We start from the raw sequence: 22,129 nt of genomic DNA, 5'->3' as shown, positions 1-22,129 counted from the left end.
CAATTGTGTGAGTCAGGTTCTGGGCCCAAGTCTGTAAAAGGGGGGATACCTAGTCAGCTGTAGAACTGAATGCCTTCAACTGAAATGTGTCTTCTGAATTAATCCAACCCCTCTGAATCAGAGAGGTGCGGGGGGGCTGCCTTAATCAACATTCATGTCTTCGGCACCCGGGAAACAGTGGGTTAACTGCTTTGCTCAGGAGCAGAACAACATATTTTTTACCTTGTCAGCTCAGGGATTTGGTCGAGCAACCTTGCCCAACACTCTAACCACTAGGCTACCTACTGCCCCTATAGCTACCTACTGCCCCTATAGGGGGCCCAAGAGGCAAAACAAATACAAATCACATTTTTTATATTATTTTATATAGTGAACATAACACACCCACATCAAACCACACCCCCAAAAGGAAAATGCATTTTACTTAATGAGGAAAACAGAGGTGAAATCAGTATGTTCAGGCCCCCTTTAAACTAGCCACTGCCAACAAATGCATTTAAAAAAAAGTCAATCAACCACACAGCATGTCATGCCCACATCATCTGAAAATAATTTTAAATCAAGTCAGTTAGCAATATAATCAACATAAGAGAAGATTTGGCATGTTATTTTTAATCAATGATTCCAAATGAGCACAAGAAGAAAGTTGTTTTGACTGAACCTAGAAACAGGTTTGATTGAGAGGGACCCAACCTGACATACCACAATGGGGTTGAAAAACAGGTTTGATTGAGAGGATCACAATCTAACATACCACAATTGGGCTCCCGAGTGGCACAGCAGTCTAAGGCACTGCAGCTCAATGCAAGAGGTGTCACTGCAGACCCTGATTTGATTCCAGGCCTGGATCACATCCGTCTGTGATTTGGAGTCCCATAGGGCTGCGCACAATTGGCCCAGTGTCGTCTGGATTTGGCAGGGGTAGGCTGTCATTGTAAATAAGAATTTGTGCTTAACTGACTTGCCTAGTTAAATAAAGCTTCAATAAATAACAATGGGGTTGAAAACAGGTTTGATTGAGAGGGGCCCAACCTGACAAAGGAAAACAACACAAAGAATACATCATAAAAAGTAATGAAAATAACAGAATAAAAAAGCTAGAAAATATTTAGCTAAAAAAAAAAACATATTTCTAAATAGTCTGCCATACTTTATAGAAAAAGCAGTTTCAATCTTCACAAAGCAGAGTCTTTGAATTACTACATCAAAGTTCAGGGTCTATGGAGATATTTCCACATGATTGATTTAAACTTGTTGATTGCAATATCTACCAGTCCCTGTCATACAGTAAAATACATATCCTAATCCCAGTCAGTACGGTTGATGAAGTATTCATATACCTTTTACAACTCACTTAAAGGATACCTCAATGGGAAGTGTTACCAATATCACTGACTTTTAAAAAACATAGCTATTCCTTCAAAGTTAGAGTATGAACATGTATGACATATATTTATGTACCTACATTTCAATTTACCCCACTCCATTTCAAATTATTGACAAGTTAACAAATCAACAAGTAGGCTATACAGATGTCTGGTGATCTATGTAAATGTGGGTTGAGGGCCAGTGGAGGTTTGAGTGTCAGGGAAGAATTGAGGGGTAGTAGTGGCTTGAGTGTCAGGGAAGGTTTGAGGGTCAGTGGAGGGTTGAGTGTCAAGGAAGGTTTGAGTGTCAGTGAAGATTTGAGGGCCAGTGGTGGGTTGAGTGTCAAGGAAGAGTTCAGGGGTAGTAGAGGGTTGAGTGTCAGGGAAGGTTTGAGGGCCAGTGGTGGGTTGAGGGGTAGTAGAGGGTTGAGGGCCAGTGGTGGGTTGAGGGGTAGTAGAGGGTTGCTGGTCTCCACACTGTGCGCCGCTACATTTTGAGAAACGTTTCACTGTTATCTTCAGAGGTCCAAGGGCATTATTGCTTATTTGCTTCAAGAACTGAAATACAAGAAATACATTTATGTATGTTACTGTAAATGTGTAAAAACAATAAATCAAATAGAATTACCTGTACAGTGAGGGAAAAAAGTATTTGATCCCCTGCTGATTCTATACATTTGCCCACTGACAAAGAAATTATCAGTCTATAATTTTAATGGCAGGTTTATTTGAACAGTGAGAGACAGAATAACAACAAAAAATCCAGAAAAACACGTCAAAAATGTTATAAATTGATTTGCATTTTAATGAGGGAAATAAGTATTTGACCCCCTCTCAATCAAAAAGATTTCTGGCTCCCAGGTGTCTTTTATACAGGTAACGAGCTGAGATTAGGAGCACACTCTTAAAGGGAGTGCTCCTAATCTCAGTTTGTTACCTGTATAAAAGACACCTGTCCACAGAAGCAATCAATCAATCAGATTTCAAACTCTCCACCATGGCCAAGACCAAAGAGCTCTCCAAGGATGTCAGGGATAAGATTGTAGACCTACACAAGGCTGGAATGGGCTACAAGACCATCGCCAAGCAACTTGGTGAGAAGGTGACAACAGTTGGTGCGATTATTCGCAAATGGAAGAAAAACAAAATAACTGTCAATCTCCCTCGGCCTGGGGCTCCATGCAAGATCTCACCTAATGGAGTTGCAATGATCATGAGAACGGTGAGGAATCGGCCCAGAACTACACGGGAGGATCTTGTCAATGATCTCAAGGCAGCTAGGACCATAGTCACCAAGAAACCAATTGGTAACACACTACGCTGTGAAGGACTGAAATCCTGCAGCGCCCGCTAGGTCCCCCTGCTCAAGAAAGCACATATACATGCCCGTCTGAAGTTTGCCAATGAAGATCTGAATGATTCAGAGGACAACTGGGTGAAAGTGTTGTGGTCAGATGAGACCAAAATGGAGCTCTTTGGCATCAACTCAACTCGCCGTGTTTGGAGGAGGAGGAATGCTGCCTATGACCCCAAGAACACCATCCCCACCGTCAAACATGGAGGTGGAAACATTATGCTTTGAGGGTGTTTTTCTGCTAAGGGGACAGGACAACTTCACCGCATCAAAGGGACGATGGTCGGGGCCATGTACCGTCAAATCTTGCGTGAGAACCTCCTTCCCTCAGCCAGGGCATTGAAAATGGGTAGTGGATGGGTATTCCAGCATGACAATGACCCAAAACACATGGCCAAGGCAACAAAGGAGTGGCTCAAGAAGAAGAACATTAAGGTCCTGGAGTGGCCTAGTCAGTCTCCAGACCTTAATCCCATAGAAAATCTGTGGAGGGAGCTGAAGGTTCGAGTTGCCAAACGTCAGCCTCGAAACCTTAATGACTTGCAGAAGATCTGCAAAGAGGAGTGGGACTAAATCCCTCCTGAGATGTGTATAAACCTGGTGGCCAACTACAAGAACGGTCTGACCTCTGATTGCCAACAAGGATTTTGCCACCAAGTACTAAGTCATGTTTTGCAGAGGGGTCAAATACTTATTTCCCTCATTAAAATGCAAATCAATTTAACATTTTTGACATGCGTTTTTCTGGATTTTTGGTTGTTGTTGTTCTGTCTCTCACTGTTCAAATACACCTACCATTAAAATTATAGACTGATCATTTCTTTGTCAGTGATCAAATACTTTTTTCCCCTCACTGTATATGTATAGATCCCCATCTTATTGGTTCATCTACACATTTACAGGGGAATCTATAGATTTACCATATAGACAAAGATGTTTGATAAATGTGTAAAGAGGCCTTTTGAACATCAGTAGGATTTTATGCAGGCAGATAGTAGCATGAGTCTGTGTGTATGGGGAAAAGTTACATTTTGGGCCAAATAAGTAACTTTGGGATTTTATCTAGGTCAAACTAACACTATCAATCATGTTGCTTTAGCTCTCGTGTCAAGTTCTCACCAAAACTCTCCACCAGCAAGGCTCCTCTGCATGCCTCATAGCTAACTCTTGTGAGCAAAACTAAAACTAAAAAGTAATTAATCTAACACATGCAAGCAGAAAACTGATTAAAAAACCCACAAAAGCAGGTCCTTGTCCTGGGTGGATCTAACCTATCGCTTTGTATTGATCTAAAATAACCAAGATGGCCCAAAAATGTAATCTTGCACGCACATCCATGATAATATCTGCCTGCATTAGCCTACCACTGTTCAAAAGGCTTCTCTTTACACATTTAAAAAAATTTTTTAACCTTTATTTTACTAGGCAAGTCAGTTAAGAACAAATTCTTATTTACAATGACAGCCTAGGAACAGTGGGTTAACTGCCTGTTCAGGGGCAGAATGACAGATTTGTACCTTGTCAGCTCTGGGGTTTGAACTTGCAACCTTCTGGTTACTAGTCCAACGCTCTAACCACTAGGCTACGCTGCCATCCCATTCAGTTCAGATCTACAGATTCTCTTGAGAAAGTCACCAGCAGAATACTATAGATATAGTATAGATATAGATAGATGTCATCTACAAAATGGCTTCCAACACTCTACTCAGCAAACTGGATGCAGTATATCACAGTGCCATCCGTTTTGTCACTAAAGCACCTTATACCACCCACCACTGCGACTTGTATGCTCTAGTCGGCTGGCCCTCGCTACATATTCGTCGCCAGACCCACTGGCTCCAGGTCATCTACAAGTCCATGCTAGGTAAAGCTCCGCATTATCTCAGTTCACTGGTCACGATGGCAACACCCATCCGTAGCACGCGCTCCAGCAGGTGTATCTCACTGATCATCCCTAAAGCCAACACCTCATTTGGCCGCCTTTCGTTCCAGTACTCTGCTGCCTGTGACTGGAACGAATTGCAAAAATCGCTGAAGTTGGAGACTTTTATCTCCCTCACCAACTTCAAACATCAGCTATCTGAGCAGCTAACCGATCGCTGCAGCTGTACATAGTCTATTGGTAAATAGCCCACCCATTTTCACCTACCTCATCCCCATACTGTTTTTATTTATTTACTTTTCTGCTCTTTTGCACACCAATATCTCTACCTGTACATGACCATCTGATCATATATCACTCCAGTGTTAATCTGCAAAATTGTAACTATTCGTCTACCTCCTCATGCCTTTTGCACACATTGTACATTGTATATAGACTCCCCCTTTGTTTTCTACTGTGTTATTGACTTGTTAATTTGTTTATTCCATGTGTAACTCTGTGTTGTCTGCTCACACTGCTATGCTTTATCTTGGCCAGGTCGCAGTTGTAAATGAGAACTTGTTCTCAACTAGCCTACCTGGTTAAATAAAGGTGAAATAAATAAAAAATAAAAAATAAAAAATATAGAATACTATAGAACCTGGAATCTATAGATTTACAGTTTAACCATTTACCGTAACGTTGGAATTTTCAAATACATCTTTATTAATTCCAATTATTCATCCTGTTTACTATTTTGATTTCCACATTACAAAAGGAATTGATCAAGCATTCAATTCTGAATTGATAACAACCTGACTGACAGACAGCGGGAAGACAGACAGAGGGAAGACAGACATATTGTCAACATACCTCCTCAATGTTTGAAACGATTGTATCGCTATCCAGATTTTCGTAGCTGGATAAATTCACCGCTGCATGTGCAAACGTGGTCAGGTCTGAGGAAGATGGAAGCGATGAGACACATAAATAGTTAAGGTCAATGAATATGTACTATACATTTCTGCAACGCTGTGATTTTTCCCTTGTACGGTGCCTTCAGAAAATATTCACACTCACGTGTTGTTGCGTTACAGCCTACATTTACAATGGATTAAATTGAGATTTATTGTAATCGGCTTACACACACACACACACACACACACACAACACCCCATAATGTCAGTGGAATTATACATTTTTACAAATTAATAAAAAATAAAAGCTGAAATGTCTTGAGTCAAATAAGTATTCAATTCCTTTGTTATGGTAAGCCTACATAAATTCAGGTGTAAAGATCTGCTGATCAAGTCACATAATCAGTTGGATGGACTCACTCTGCGTGCAATAGTAGTGTTTAACATGATTTTTGAATGACTCTCTCATCTCTGTGCCCCACACATACAATTATCTGTAAGGTCCCCTAGTCGAGCAGTACATTTAAAACACAGATTCAACAACAAAGACCAGGGAGGTTTTCCAATGCCTCGCAAAGAAGAGCACCTATTGGTAGATGGGTAAAATTGAATATTCCTTTTAACATGGAGAAGTAATTAATTACACTTTGGATGGTGCATCAATACACCCAGTCACTACTTAGATACAGGCGTCTTTTCTAACTCAGTTGCCGGAGAGGAAGGAAACCGCTCAGGGATTTCACCATGAGGAAAATGGTGAATTTAAAACAGTTACAGAGTTTAATGGCCGTCATAGGAGAAAACTGAGGATCAACAACAGTGTAGTTACTCCACAAAACTAACCTAAATGACAGACTGAAAAGAAGGAAGCCTGTACATAATAAAAATATTCCAAAACATGCATCCTGTTAGCAACAAGGCACTAAAGTAATACTGCAAAAAATGTGGCAAAGCAATTCACTTTATGTCCTGAATACAAAGTGTTATGTTTGGGGCAAATCCAATACCACACATTACTGAGTAATGTGTGGTGGAGGGGCCAATATGATAATGATTGTACAATAATAATTATTGATTAAATAGGAATCTGTTATGACAAATCAAGAGGCACCAGTCCAAATGAACAGTCTTAGTAATGCTAACCCTTAGGATTGGGCTACAGTAACGCTCAGGGTAATATGAGGCAGGTAGGAATAATAATTAATTTAATATCTGAAGGAATTGCTTTCCGTTTAGCTTTTAGAGCTTGTTTGATTGTTTTCTACATTGTACAACACGCTATATTGTACAGTACCAGTCTAAAGTTTGGACACACCTACTCATTCCAGGGTTTATTTGTACTATTTTCTACATCATAGAATAATAGTGAAGATTAAAAAAACTATGAAATAACACATATGGAATCATGTAGTAACCAAGTGTTAAACAAATCAAAATATATTTTATATTTGAGATTCTTCAAAGCAGCCACCATTTGCTGTGATGACAGCTTTGCACACTCTTGGCATTCTCTCAACCAGCTTCATGAGATAGTCACCTGTATTGCATTTAAATTAATAGGTGTAGGTAGGTGCCTTGTTAAAAGTTTATTAGTGGAATTTCTTTCCTTCTTAATGCATTTGAGCCAATCAGTTGTGTTGTGACAAGGTAGGGGTGGTAAACAGAAGATAGCCCTATTTGGTAAAAGACCAAGTCCATATTATTGCAAGAACAGCTCAAATAAGCAAAGAGAAATGACAGTCCATCATTACTTTAAGACATGAAGGTCAGTAAATCCGTAAAATGTCAAGAACTTTGAAAGTTTCTTCAAGTGCAGTCGCAAAAACCATCAAGCGCTATGATGAAACTGGCTCTCATGAGGACCGCCACAGGAAAGGAAGTTACCAGCCTCAGAAATCGCAGCCCAAATAAATGCTTCACAGAGTTCAAGTAACAGACACATCTCAACATCAACTGTTCAGAGGAGACTGTGTGAATAAGGCCTTCATGGTCGAATTGCTGCAAATAAACCACTACTAAAGGACACCAATAAGAAGAAGACACTTGCTTGGGCCAAAAACACAAGCAATGGACATTAGACCAGTGGAAATCTGTCCTTTGGTCTGATGAGTCCAAATTTGAGATTTTTGGTTCCAACCGCTGTGTCTTTGTGAGACACAGAGGAGGTGAACGGATGATCTCCGCATGTGTGGTTCCCACCGTGAAGCATGGAGTGTGATGGTGCTTTGCTAGTGACACTGTCAGTGATTTAATTAGAATTCAAGGCAAAGTTAACCTGCATGACTAAAACAGCATTCTGCAGCGATTCGCCATCCCATCTGGCTTGCTCTACGTGGGACTGTCATTTGATTTTCAACAGGACAATGATCCAACACACCTCCAGGTTGTGTAAGAGCTATTTTACCAAGAAGGAGAGTGATGGAGTGCTGCATCAGATGACCTGTCCAGTTTTTACCCCCAAGCCATAAGACTCCTGAACATGTAATGAAATGGCTACCCGGACTATTTGCATTGTGTACCCCGCCCAAACCCGTCTTTTACGCTGCTGTTACTCTCTGTTTATCATATATGCATAGTCACTTTAACTATACATTCATGTTCATATGTACAGTGGGGCAAAAAAAGTATTTAGTCAGCCACCAATTGCGCAAGTTCTCCCACTTAAAAAAATGAGAGAGGCCTGTAATTTTCATCATAGGTACACTTCAACTATGACAGACAAAATGATGTTTTTTTTTCTTCAGAAAATCACATTGTATGAATTTTAATGAATTGATTTGCAAATTAAGGTGGAAAATAAGTATTTGGCCACCTACAAACAAGCAAGATTTCTGGCTCTCACAGACCTGTAACTTCTTCTTTAAGAGGCTCCTCTGTCCTCCACTCGTTACCTGTATTAATGGCACCTGTTTGAACTTGTTATCAGTGTAAAAGACACCTGTCCACAACCTCAAACAGTCACACTCCAAACTCCACTATGGCCAAGACCAAAGAGCTGTCAAAGGACACCAGAAACAAAATTGTAGACCTGCACCAGGCTGGGAAGACTGAATCTGCAATAGGTAAGCAGCTTGGTTTGAAGAAATCAACTGTGGGAGCAATTATTTGGAAATGGAAGACATACAAGACCACTGATAATCTCCCTCGATCTGGGGCTCCACGCAAGATCTCACCCTGTGGGGTCAAAATGATCACAAGAACGGTGAGCAAAAATCCCAGAACCACACGGGGGGACATAGTGAATGACCTGCAGAGAGCTGGGACTAAAGTAACAAAGCCTACCATCAGTAACACACTACGCCGCCAGGGACTCAAATCCTGCAGTGCCAGACGTGTCCCCCTGCTTAAGCCAGTACATGTCCAGGCCCGTCTGAAGTTTGCTAGAGAGCATTTGGATGATCCAGAAGAAGATTGGGAGAATGTCATATGGTCAGATGAAACCAAAATATAACTTTTTGGTAAAAACTCAACTGAGTTGCATCCAAAGAACACCATACCTACTGTGAAGCATGGGGGTGGAAACATCATGCTTTGGGGCTGTTTTTATGCAAAGGGACCAGGACGATTGATCCGTGTAAAGGAAAGAATGAATGGGGCCATGTATCGTGAGATTTTGAGTGAAAACCTCCTTCCATCAGCAAGGGCATTGAAGATGAAACGTGGCTGGGTCTTTCAGCATGACAATGATCCCAAACACACCGCCCAGGCAACGAAGGAGTGGCTTCGTAAGAAGCATTTCAAGGTCCTGGAGTGGCCTAGCCAGTCTCCAGATCTCAACCCCATAGAAAATCTTTGGAGGGAGTTGAAAGTCTGTGTTGCCCAGCAACAGCCCCAAAACATCACTGCTCTAGAGGAGATCTGCATGGAGGAATGGGCCAAAATACCAGCAACAGTGTGTGAAAACCTTGTGAAGACTTACAGAAAACGTTTGACCTCTGTCATTGCCAACAAAGGGTATATAACAAAGTATTGAGATAAACTTTGTTATTGACCAAATACTTATTTTCCACCATAATTTGCAAATAAATTCATTAAAAATCCTACAATGTGATTTTCTGGATTTTTTTCCCCTCGTTTTATCTGTCATAGTTGAAGTGTACCTATGATGAACATTACAGGCCTCTCTCATCTTTTTAAGTGGGAGAACTTGCACAATTGGTGGCTGACTAAATACTTTTTTGCCCCACTGTACATACTATCTCAATTGGCCCTACCAACGAGTGCTCCCGCACATTGGCTAACCGGGCTATCTGCATTGTGTCCTGCCATCCCCTCTTTACGCTACTGGTACTCTCTGTTCATCTCTCTACATGTACATACTACCTCAATCAGCCTGACTAACCTGTGTCTGTATGTAGCCTCCCTATTTTTATAGCCTCACTACTGTATTCAGCCTCACTACTGTATTTCATTGTCTTTTTACTGTTGTATTCGGGGCACGTGACAAATAAACGTTGATTTGATCTCAACCTAATTGTGATGGTTTGGGATGAGTTGGACCAGAGTGAAGGAAAAGCAGGCAAGTGCTCAGCATATGTGGGAACTCCTTCAAGACGGTTGGAAAAGCATTCCAGGGGAAGCTGGTTTCGAGAATGCCAAGAGTGTGCAAAGTTGTCATCTAGGCAAAGTCTGGCTACTTTGAAGAATCTCAAATATAAAACATATTTTGATTTGTTTAACACCTTTTTGGTAACTACAACAGCGAATAGCAACAGTGTGAAGGGGGGGGGGTCAATGTAAATAGTCCGAGTGGCCATTTGAGTAGTTGTTCAGCAGTCTTATGGCTTGTGGGTAGAAGCTGTTAAGGAGCCACTGTTGCTCTTTACCTCTACCTAGACTACATGTCCAAAAAACCTTGACTAACCTCTACCCCAGCACATAGACCCAGTACCCCCGTATATAGCCTTGTTATTGTTATTGTTATTTTGTGTTACTTTTTATAATTCTTTACTTTAGTTTATTTGGTAAATATTTCCTTAACTCTTTCTTGAACTGCATTGTTGGTTAAGTGATTGTAAGTAAGCATTTCACCGGTTGTATTTGGCGCATATGACACACAAAGTTTCATTTGATACATGATTCCATATGTGTTATTTCATAGTTTTGATGTCTTCACTATTATTCTACAACGTAGAAAATAGTAAAAAAATATATAAAGAAAAACCCTTGAATGAGTAGGTGTGTTCAGACTTTTGACTGGTACTGTACATGAATAACATAACGATGATTGGGAATGTTCAAAAGGGCATCATGAGCTAGGATTGTTAAGATCACAGACAGAAAGAATTGCATGCCATGCTCAGGAAGTAAATGGAATTGAATACAATAACATCTGGGCTGTATCTTAGTACTGTAAATCACTTTGGCCTAATAAAATCTATATTAAGAATGAACTAAGTTGATGGCAAGCAAACTTTGTTTGTCACATTTCGCCCACAATGTACATTTGACATAAAAACTAAATTCCCACGTACTTGCTGTAGGAATTGTTGTTGGTTGAACGGTTGTGGGTGTTGATGAATCCTCTGGGACACCAGCTGTGGGTGTTGTTGTAAAATCCGCGATAACAGTTGTGGTTGTAGGTGTTGTGGTTGTTATTTCCTCAGGGACAGCAGTTGTATCCCCAGGGGCAGTAGTTGTATCCCCAGGGACAGCAGTTGTATCCCCAGGGGCAGTAGTTGTATCCCCAGGGACAGCAGTTGTATCCCCAGGGGCAGTAGTTGTATCCCCAGGGGCAGTAGTTGTATCCCCAGGGGCAGTAGTTGTATCCCCAGGGGCAGTAGTTGTATCCCCAGGGGCAGTAGTTGTATCCCCAGGGGCAGCAGTTGTATCCCCAGGGGCAGTAGTTGTATCCGCAGGGGCAGTAGTTGTATCCCCAGGGGCAGTAGTTGTATCCCCAGGGGCAGTAGTTGTATCCCCAGGGGCAGTAGTTGTATCCCCAGGGGCAGTAGTTGTATCCCCAGGGGCAGTAGTTGTATCCCCAGGGACAGTAGTTGTATCCGCAGGGGCAGTAGTTGTATCCCCAGGGGCAGTAGTTGTATCCCCAGGGGCAGTAGTTGTATCCCCAGGGGCAGTAGTTGTGGTTGTAGGTGTTGTGGTTGTTATTTCCTCAGGGACAGTACTTGTATCCCCAGGGACAGTAGTTGTGGTTGTAGGTGTTGTGGTTGATGGTGCCAACAACGGGTTAGCTGTTAAGGTTATGGAACTTGTGGTTGATGTTGTAAACGATGGGCTAGCTGTTGTGGTTGTGAAGAAAGAATTGATGTAGCACAAACAGATTATCATCAATGCTGATTAAACAAATGTACAGCCTGTTGCACAATTTTGTGAAAGACTTGGTGTTTACCACTCAATCCCAAATGTTTGCAATGCTGTGGACTTTGAATAGAGTGGAGGATGTGTTGCCACAGGAAATATAGCCTGAATGTCCAATAATAAGTTAATACTGTAATAACAAAAACGGACGACTGTAACAGTCATGTCATTGCAACATTGGATGCTGTTTGACTGAATGCAAACAAGCTTGCATCTCTACCACCACAAGTTGACTAGAAAAAAAGTTGACATTTAATTTAGGTTCTGAACAACACATATAAGGCTCTATGATTGCCTGGCGTTTTTAATAAAATAAAAATGTAACCTTTATTTAACTAGGCAAGTCAGTTAAGAACAAATTCATATTTACAATGACGGCCTACAACGGCCAAACCCGGACGACGCTGGGCCAATTGTGCGTCGCCTTATGGGATACAGCCTGGATTCAAACTAGGAGGTCTGTAGTGATGCCTCTAGCACTGAGATGCAGTGCCTTAGACTGCTGCACCAGGGGGTCTGTAGTGATGCCTCTAGCACTGAGATGCAGTGTCTTAGACCGCTGTGCCACTCGGGAGCCCAGTGTTAAGGCGGCGCTAGTGTCAAACGCACACTCTTTGGCTAATTTCAATTTAGAAAATATCAGAGCGCTGGCTTTTACAACCCTGGCGCCAATTTACCTGACTTATATCAGCTATCTTGGACATATTTGAGGTGTGTCCTTAAAAACATTGGCCAATGTGCCAATTTCAAGCAGCGCTACTGTTTATATTTAAGACTCACCAAAAGCTGGTCTTAGCAGTAACACAATTGGTTTTGGTATTGATCTTGCCAGCAGACGCACAGAGTAGCTTAATCAGTAGCCTTTAACCAATGTTTTATTTAAATATCACAAGCAGCAAAACAGGCATTCACGGTTTTTCTTTATATTGGACATAATTTTTGTCTCTGCGACTCATTAGGTCTATGTGCGATGCCTATTAAATGAAAGGTGTCAATGACTGTAGGAAGTCTGTCTAGGTCAAGTTATCACAATAGAATGAAAGGTGTCAGTGACTGTAGGAAGTCTGTCTAGGTCAAGTTATTACAATAGAATGAAAGGTGTCAGTGACTGTAGGAAGTCTGTCTAGGTCAAGTTATTACAATAGAATGAAAGGTGTCAGTGACTGTAGGAAGTCTGTCTAGGTCAAGTTATCACAATAGAATGAACGGTGTCAGTGACTGTAGCAAGTCTGTTTAGGAATTGCTTATTAGAATGCATATTGTTTTTCCTTCATCATTTTCTAAAAAAAAAATGGCATCTTACACTTTCAAGCTTTAGGACCTAACTGTTAAATCGCGGTAATTCCTTGGTGCTGAATCCGCTTGTTGCCATGGCTATTGGCCTGTTAGTTTGTTTACCTTTCGCGTGGCAAAGTCACTAACAGGCCATAACCACAGTGATAGTAGGTGAATCTTATTATAACGTTTGGGCAACGTCCAACTGTCCATGGCTCAAACATGCAGAGCATTTTCAAAATGAGACTGAAATGTGTGTAGATGGATGTTTCCACATTGAAGCCAATACAAATTTTAAAAAATATTATATTGTTGTTATAACTAGACCTATTGTAGGGTTACTGTCTGCTATTTAATAATCTATATTCAGTGAATAGAAGAGCCCTTAGTTCTATGTGTGCATTGAGTGCCTTATGCTCATGGAACGAGAGATGCAATTTATGATGTCATGCTTCTGATAAAAATCCTATTTTGAAATAAGGAGTGGCTGTGGTTCTGGTTCTTCTGGAACACAGAAGTTTTGGACTAAAGAAACAGACATTTCTGCACATGTGTAGGATCCGCTGTGCCCCCCCCCTCCTCCGAGTCCTTTCAGCTGCTGCTCAGTGCACTAACACAGAACCCAAACCAGCTGCGCGCGTGCGCCATCGTGCGTAAATGTATTTTGTCCCCCCACACCAAATGCGATCACGACACGCAGGTTAAAATATCAAAACAAACTCTGAACCAATGACATTCATTTGGGGACAGGTCGAAAAGCATTAAACATTTATGGTAATTTAGCTAGCTAGCTTGCACTTGGTAGCCAGCATTACATTTGCGAGTGGTATACCGGTCAGTGGATGTTCCCCCTTACTCGTTATATTGGATATTTATCCAGCTCCTGTGAAAACTTTGGATGTGTGTAAAACCCTCCATAGTCTAAATAGCTTTGTCTGTATTATATGCCTACGCCCTCGGGAGTAATGACGGTGCCTGTAACTATATTTATAGACATGGCCTATTTAAAGCAAGTTGTTTTGGGTTTTAATTAGAATTTGATTGGAATTATACACTGTATTGTTAGGCCTTATCAATAACCTAGGGAATTTAATATTGCTTATTGACTACGTTTGGCATGTCCATGTCCAGACTGCAATTTACACTAGGTCTAGCCCCTATATCAGCGCGAATAGTATTTAGCCTATGTTTAACAACCTATTTCCATAATGTAAGCAACTCGGATATGCTCAAACCTGACAAAGATTCCAATGTAGATTGATAGATCGGTTTGTGCGTCATATCAGAAGCATATCATAGATGTGTACACACTTTATTTGATGATAAGATTACGTCAACGTTTATTGTTAAAATAATCTTCATTTTCTGCAACCAATTACCAATTTAACGTGCACATCAACTGGACAAAAGTAATTAAATAGCTATCAATTAACACAATTTGGGTCGTAATTCCTACAAAGCGATTTTTTTGTAAAGCTCACTTCGACCAATAAAACACGGTGTATAGGCTCGCTAGATAAGACACAATAGCCTTGATTGAATCTCAACATACCAATACCTACATTGATATATATTGACTACACAAAAAATAGGATTCAGAAGTGGCTACTTACTCGTGAATTGCCCCGAGGACAGGACGAAAGTTCCAACAAAGAGAATCAAATAAAGCATTGTGAATGTGGGCAGTAGAGAAGGGTTCGTTAGCAACACAAACAAACGTATTTATTTCAGTGTCTGTTTAATTTTTTTGCAGGTCTGTGTAGTATTATACTGGTTGAAAGTGGGAGTGGTCTGGTCATCTAGAAATCTGATACCTCCTTCTCTCTTTTCACCTGTGATTAAAACATTGGGAGAGACGTTGCACGGGCATGTGGAATTCAATGTTAATTGTCCCATCAAAACAAAGGTGCTACGTAAAAGTGAGCTCCAAAAGAATTGGGACAACGATTTTTTTCTTCTAGTTTTGGCTCTGTAATCCAGCATTTTGGATTTGAAATTATACAATAATCCTGAATGAATCGTGAATAATGACGATTGAGAAAGTTACAGAGGCACAACTATCATACCCCTGTATACTAAAATCCCCTGTTATTGTAATGGTGAGAGGTTAGCATGTCTTGGGGTTATGACATAAAATACTAACCTCCCCTGTTATTGTAATGGTGAGAGGTTAGCATGTCTTGGGTGTATGATATTTGTGCTAAATATCTCACTCATCATTATTCACGATTCATTCAGGATAGCATCTACATTAATGTAGAAGTGTTTAGAAATATAATATATTTTTTATTCACAATGAAAGTGACTCCAAAATAACAATACATTATTTATTATTAATTTATATTGGGCACAAAATATTCTGAAACATAACCAAAACAAACAGAAAATGCATCCAACAAATGTGTAGTCATAAGCTTGATGTAGTCATTGTGTGCTATGAATATGTGACCAAATAGTTACATTTGTACTACTTTAATACACAAATAAGCGAATTTGTCCCAATACTTTAGGTCCCCTAAAGGGGACTATGGACAAAAAGTGCTGTAATTTCTAAGCGGTTCACCCGATATGGATGAAAATACCCTCAAAGTAAAGTTGATAGCCTGCATGTTAACCTCATAGTCATTGTATTATTTCAAATCCAAAGGGCTGGAGTACAGTGTCATTGTCCCAATACTTTTGGAGCATACAGAAGAACCAATAGAGAACCAAAAAGGGTTCATATATGGAACCCTAAATATATATATATATATATATATTTTTTTTTTACCAGAACCATCAATGATTTGAATCTTCTTCTGAAAAGAGTTCTTACATTTTGACCAAAGAACCGAAAGGTTCTATATAGAACAATGGGAAGTTCTAGGCGTAAAACTGGTATTTGTTCATTTCCCAAGTAAAGGATTAGCCAATGTCTATACAATCTTGAATAACTGCAACATGCAGTGCATTGTTTCTAAGGGCAAGGTGAATTACTGGCACTGAATCCAGAATGTTAACAGACAGGTTCTCTGTGTAGATTTTAAATTTCTTCCTTCTTCCTTGTATAGTTCAGATTACTTTTCTGGCAGCAGAAGCAAACATAGCGTTAATAGAGGCAGTTTACATGTGTGTGTGTGTACCAAGGGTTTGTACCAAGTCGGAATTTTGAAGGTCTGCGCTCCTTTAACATGTAATACATTTCAAAAGAGTATAAAACATATTAAAATGTGATCATTTTGGAGGTTGCGTACATACATACAAAAAAAATCAAATGTGTTTGCCCAATATATATATATTAAAAAAGGATATCTCTAGCTCCAATAGCCACAGACACAAGCAAGAGACAGGCAAGAGACAGTCAGGAGACAAGCTTGAGACAGGCAGGAGACAGGCAGGATACAGGCAAGAGACAGGCAGGATACAGGCAAGATACGGGCAGGAGATAGGCAAGAGACAGGCAGGATACAGGCAAGAGACAGGCAGGATACAGGCAAGAGACAGGCAGGAGACAGGCAGGATACAGGCAGGAGACAGGCAGGATACAGGCAAGAGACAGGCAGGAGACAGGCAGTTTTTAATATTTATTTTCTCATTTCCTTCTTTTAATAAGGACGGTCACAATCTCCCACCTAACATGTTTTTCATTTCATGCCCACATTATCGGCAAAGTATTTGGTAACAATTTACTTTGACTACATATCCATAATGCATTTATAACACATCTGTAGGCGTTTCATGGACGTGTCATAACAGGTCCCAACCACATTATTGAAGGTTAATTAAATATATCCATAGCATATCTATAGCGCATTCATGTCATGCTATGCAAGAGCTCATTTTTTTAGGTACATCATTAGATGCATCATTACAATGACAGCGTAGTGTCATCATTATGGCTGTTCTCAAAAGTGTGCTTCTGCCATACCAGCGTTAATGACAAAGCCACGTTTAGAAAATTATGTTTCGAGTTTTAACATCACGTGCACAAGTACTGTGAAATGCCTTTCTTGTAAGCTCCAAACCCAACAATGCAGTAATCAATATCAATGTAGCGCTACAAATAACAGGGTTGAAAAAAACACACATAATAAATAGAAATAAGAAGAACACAAGAAAGCAAGAAGCTATATAAAGGGTCAGCTCCAGTAGAGGTATGTGGCAGGGTCTACAGTCAATCACGGACTACAGGAAGAAACCCAGCCCAGTCACGGACCAGGATGTCTTGCTCCCAGGCAGACTAAATAACTTTTTTGCCCGCTTTGAGGACAATACAGTGCCACTGACACGGCCTGCAACGGAAACATGCGGTCTCTCCTTCACTGCAGCCGAAGCGAGTAAGACATTTAAACGTGTTAACCCTCGCAAGGCTGCAGGCCCAGACGGCATCCCCAGCCGCGCCCTCAGAGCATGCGCAGACCAGCTGGCCGGTGTGTTTACGGACATATTCAATCAATCCCTATACCAGTCTGCTGTTCCCACATGCTTCAAGAGGGCCACCATTGTTCCTGTTCCCAAGAAAGCTAAGGTAACTGAGCTAAACGACTACCGCCCGTAGCACTCACATCCGTCATCATGAAGTGCTTTGAGAGACTAGTCAAGGACCATATCACCTCCACCCTACCTGACACCCTTGACCCACTCCAATTTGCTTACCGCCCAAATAGGTCCACAGACGATGCAATCTCAACCACACTGCACACTGCCCTAACCCATCTGGACAAGAGGAATACCTATGTGAGAATGCTGTTCATCGACTACAGCTCGGCATTCAACACCATAGTACCCTCCAAGCTCGTCATCAAGCTCGAGACCCTGGGTCTCGACCCCGCCCTGTGCAACTGGGTACTGGACTTCCTGACGGGCCGCCCCCAGGTGGTGAGGGTAGGCAACAACATCTCCTCCCCGCTGATCCTCAACACTGGGGCCCCACAAGGGTACGTTCTGAGCCCTCTCCTGTACTCCCTGTTCACCCACGACTGCGTGGCCATGCACGCCTCCAACTCAATCATCAAGTTTGCGGACGATACAACAGTGGTAGGCTTGATTACCAACAACGACGAGACGGCCTACAGGGAGGAGGTGAGGGCCCTCGGAGTGTGGTGTCAGGAAAACAACCTCACACTCAACGTCAACAAAACTAAGGAGATGATTGTGGACTTCAGGAAACAGCAGAGGGAACACCCCCCATCCACATCGATGGAACAGTAGTGGAGAGGGTAGCAAGTTTTAAGTTCCTCGGCATACACATCACAGACAAACTGAATTGGTCCACTCACACAGACAGCATCGTGAGGAAGGCGCAGCAGCGCCTCTTCAACCTCAGGAGGCTGAAGAAATTCGGCTTGTCACCAAAAGCACTCACAAACTTCTACAGATGCACAATCGAGAGCATCCTGGCGGGCTGTATCACCGCCTGGTATGGCAACTGCACCGCCCTCAACCGTAAGGCTCTCCAGAGGGTAGTGAGGTCTGCACAACGCATCACCGGGGGCAAACTACCTGCCCTCCAGGACACCTACACCACCCGATGCTACAGGAAGGCCATAAAGATCATCAAGGACATCAACCACCCGAGCCACTGCCTGTTCACCCCGCTGTCATCCAGAAGGCGAGGTCAGTACAGGTGCATCAAAGCTGGGACCGAGAGACTGAAAAACAGCTTCTATCTCAAGGCCATCAGACTGTTAAACAGCCACCACTAACATTGAGTGGCTACTGCCAACACACTGTCAATGACACTGACTCTACTCCAGCCACTTTAATCATGGGAATTGATGGGAAATGATGTAAATATATCACTAGCCACTTTAAACAATGCTACCTTATATAATGTTACTTACCCTACATTGTTCATCTCATATGCATACGTTGATACTGTACTCTATATCATCGACTGCATCCTTATGCAATACATGTATCACTAGCCACTTTAACTATGCCACTTGGTTTACATACTTATCTCATATGTATATACTGTACTCGATATCATCTACTGTATCTTGCCTATGCTGCTCTGTACCATCACTCATTCATATATCCTTATGTACATATTCTTTATCCCCTTATACTGTGTATAAGACAGTAGTTTTTTTGGAATTGTTAGTTAGATTACTTGTTCGTTATTACTGCATTGTCGGAACTAGAAGCACAAGCATTTCGCTACACTCGCATTAACATCTGCTAACCATGTGTATGTGACAAATAAAATTTGATTTGATTTGATTTGATTTTGTTTTGTTCCGGGCCACAGCTTTTCATCAACATCACAGGTGATACTCTCCTCGGCCAGACAGCGGGGGAAATATCTTCTGGCATGACGCATCCACCCCTGACAGAACTCTGCTGGAATGTCACCTGTGGTGGAATATTCTATTCAAGTTAGAGAGACCATTTCTTCAAACAATCATCTTTATTCAATATTGATTAATTATTGCAATAATGAAATCAGTCATCTCAACAGTCTTGACTGTTGGGCTGAGTGGCCTAACCGAAAATGAAAAAACAGATATTATATAGGACCTACAAAGGCTGGTTACAACCCCTGCCAGAAGCCACCTTTGTCCAACTGCTGGTTATATCTGCACGAGATCTTGTTTAACTTCCAAGCCGCTTAGTTTCTCAGATGCCAAGATGATGAGTGTCATGACATTGCCCTCTTTGGGTGTGGCGGGCCCCATCCTTCAACTAGGTTGCTGTGGTAGGAGAGACGTCGTAAATTCCTGAGGATCATGGACACACAGTATAGAGAGAGTACATTTTCATAGAGAACAGGGGAATTTCTTCCACCTCACAGAACTCGAGGTCCGAACAAATTTCATGTTCCGGAGAAAGTATAGAAGATCGGTGAAGAATCCAGCTACGAACTGGTCCGTTTGTTACAACTTGGGAGACGGTGTGGCCACATTACCATAACGCTGTTTATATAATAGCCTCAGTTATGAGGTTTACATCTAATTGTGGTGTAAGATGAATGAGTGAGTATAATACTGTTTACACAATTTTACAATGTGATTTTGGACTGTTTAATGAAGGAAAACTCAAAAAGGGAATTGGAGTTAACTAAATCAGAGGACCGCCCCTGAGCCCAGTTAGGGTCAGACATCCTGGGACAGCCCCTGAGCCCAGTTAGGGTCAGGCATCCTGGGACAGTCCTTTTCTGCAATTCTGAATAAAACCCAACTTTGAGAAATTATCACCAGACCATGTTTTTCTCCATTAGGAGAGGACAAAGGTTGTAAACCATTGCTGAATCTTTTAACCATCCCACATGGTTAAACTCTTAGACTATCGATACCGACAGAATAAGAACAAGTCTTTGATATTAATTACTAGTCTGCAGCTAGGAATCCGGTATCATTGAACGCGAACGACAACCGCCGATACATCCATTCTATAACAAATGAATGAATGTCACTCTGAACTATCCCCTCTAACCAAGACAGAGAGAGAGAGAGAGAGAGAGAGAGAGAGAGAGAGGACGAAACTCTCCAATGGAAACAAACTTTTCACCAGCGATCAAAACGACACATTGAACATAAATATATACATTGATTGCAATTGTTCCCCAATGAGTGAGCGTTCATGTGTAAAGGATTAGCATTTCAATTGTTATAATTATCACTCTGTAGGGACTTCTTAGGACCCCCACTTCCCCTTTTGTCTAACAAGCCGCCATGCCGGTTTAGCCCACTAGGCCACATTCTCCTATCATTTCTTGTAACCATATTTACTGTTTGTTTATGCATTTCTGTGAATTACTTAGTTAGTAATAAATAAAGGATTTAAGACAATTGATGTATGGATGACTGATAGTGAAGACTGGGTTCGTGCAGATAACCAACAATTTATGACTTTTGGAATGAGACTAACGTGAGGTAAAGTAAATAATTCATTAATTTGAAGATTAATTGATCAGATAAAATATCTGAAAAGTTATTTTAGGAAAATATAACTGTGTAATCTGAATATTTTTCCTTGGTCCCCCCGACTTCCTAGTTAATTACAGTTACATGATTAATCAATTTGATTGCGTAATACTATTTACAGAGTATCTTTAATAAAAACTAAAAGTCTTCATTTAGTGATAGTAAAGACACGACATGAGACAATGAGGCATTGTTCTAAACTCTTCCAGGCTATCTCTATCTCGGCTCACACACGCCACATCTTGTACATGGAATGCCAGCTTTAGGTTTTTATCACCAAGTCACCAAGTCAAAACTCATTTCCTTGACCATTCGCACAGACTAACTGCAGGAAGCTAGAGTGTAAACCACCTCTTTACAGAAACACAGAATTAAACAGAACAGAAATGTCCTACTATTTGTTAAGTATATAAGCGTTAACTATTAATATTTAAAAAAATCATGTAAATATGTAATTTTTCTATCACACACCACAGGCCTCCTCCATTGCCTGGAGAAGAGCCATACGTTCATGTGTTTGCGATCATACACCTTCCACTGCAATGCTGAAAACAACTCCTCAATGGGTTGAGAAATGAGGAATATGGTGGGAGATAGAGAATTTTTAACCTGGGATGGTCATGGATACCAGTTGCGGACCTGAGCAGCCAAATGGAAACTCACGTTGTCCCAAGTTAGAACATACATTTGCAGCTCAGGATCACCTGGCCCTCTCTGCTCTGGCTGAAAAAGATTCTCATGTAAGGTGTTCAGGAAATTAAGGAGATGGGCAGTGTTGTGTGGTCCAAGGGCGGCATAGCGGTGGAGGATCCCATTGTGGCTCATAGCTGCGCATATGGTGATATTTCCACCGCGCTGGCCAGGTACCTCGTTGACCAAGGATGTTACTTCCTCTCCTCGTCCTTGTCTTTGTTGAATTGAATCCAGCCTCATCTATGAATATGAGTTTCTGGGGGATGGGACTTGCATCCAACTCCAGAATTCTCTGAAATGACAGTACATACAGTAATTACTGTATAGTAAAGTTCACCGGCAACATCAATGAGTCTCTGTCACGCCCTGGTCTTAGTATTCTGTGTTTTCTTTATTATTTTGGTCAGGCCAGGGTGTGACATGGGTTTATTATGTGGTGT

General features: G+C 41.3%; 1 protein-coding gene across 1 annotated transcript; it reads right to left on the bottom strand.

Moving 5' to 3' along the window:
* Positions 1-343: 343 nt before the first annotated feature.
* LOC112252000 (mucin-2-like) lies at positions 344-14,857 on the bottom strand. The gene is made up of 4 exons (XM_042322925.1): positions 14,703-14,857; positions 10,974-11,735; positions 5,456-5,541; positions 344-1,925 (listed from the first exon to the last, which is right to left on the bottom strand). Exons 1-4 carry the CDS (start codon positions 14,758-14,760, stop codon positions 1,545-1,547), a joined length of 1,287 nt encoding a protein of 428 aa, XP_042178859.1. The 5' UTR covers positions 14,761-14,857; the 3' UTR covers positions 344-1,544.
* Between the last annotated feature and the right edge of the window lie 7,272 nt (positions 14,858-22,129).

The sequence above is a fragment of the Oncorhynchus tshawytscha genome, linkage group LG06, assembly GCF_018296145.1.
Source record: "Oncorhynchus tshawytscha isolate Ot180627B linkage group LG06, Otsh_v2.0, whole genome shotgun sequence".
Classification (NCBI taxonomy): domain Eukaryota; kingdom Metazoa; phylum Chordata; class Actinopteri; order Salmoniformes; family Salmonidae; genus Oncorhynchus; species Oncorhynchus tshawytscha.
Note: the sequence above shows the minus strand (reverse complement) of the source record. Positions and strands in the feature narration are given on the sequence as shown.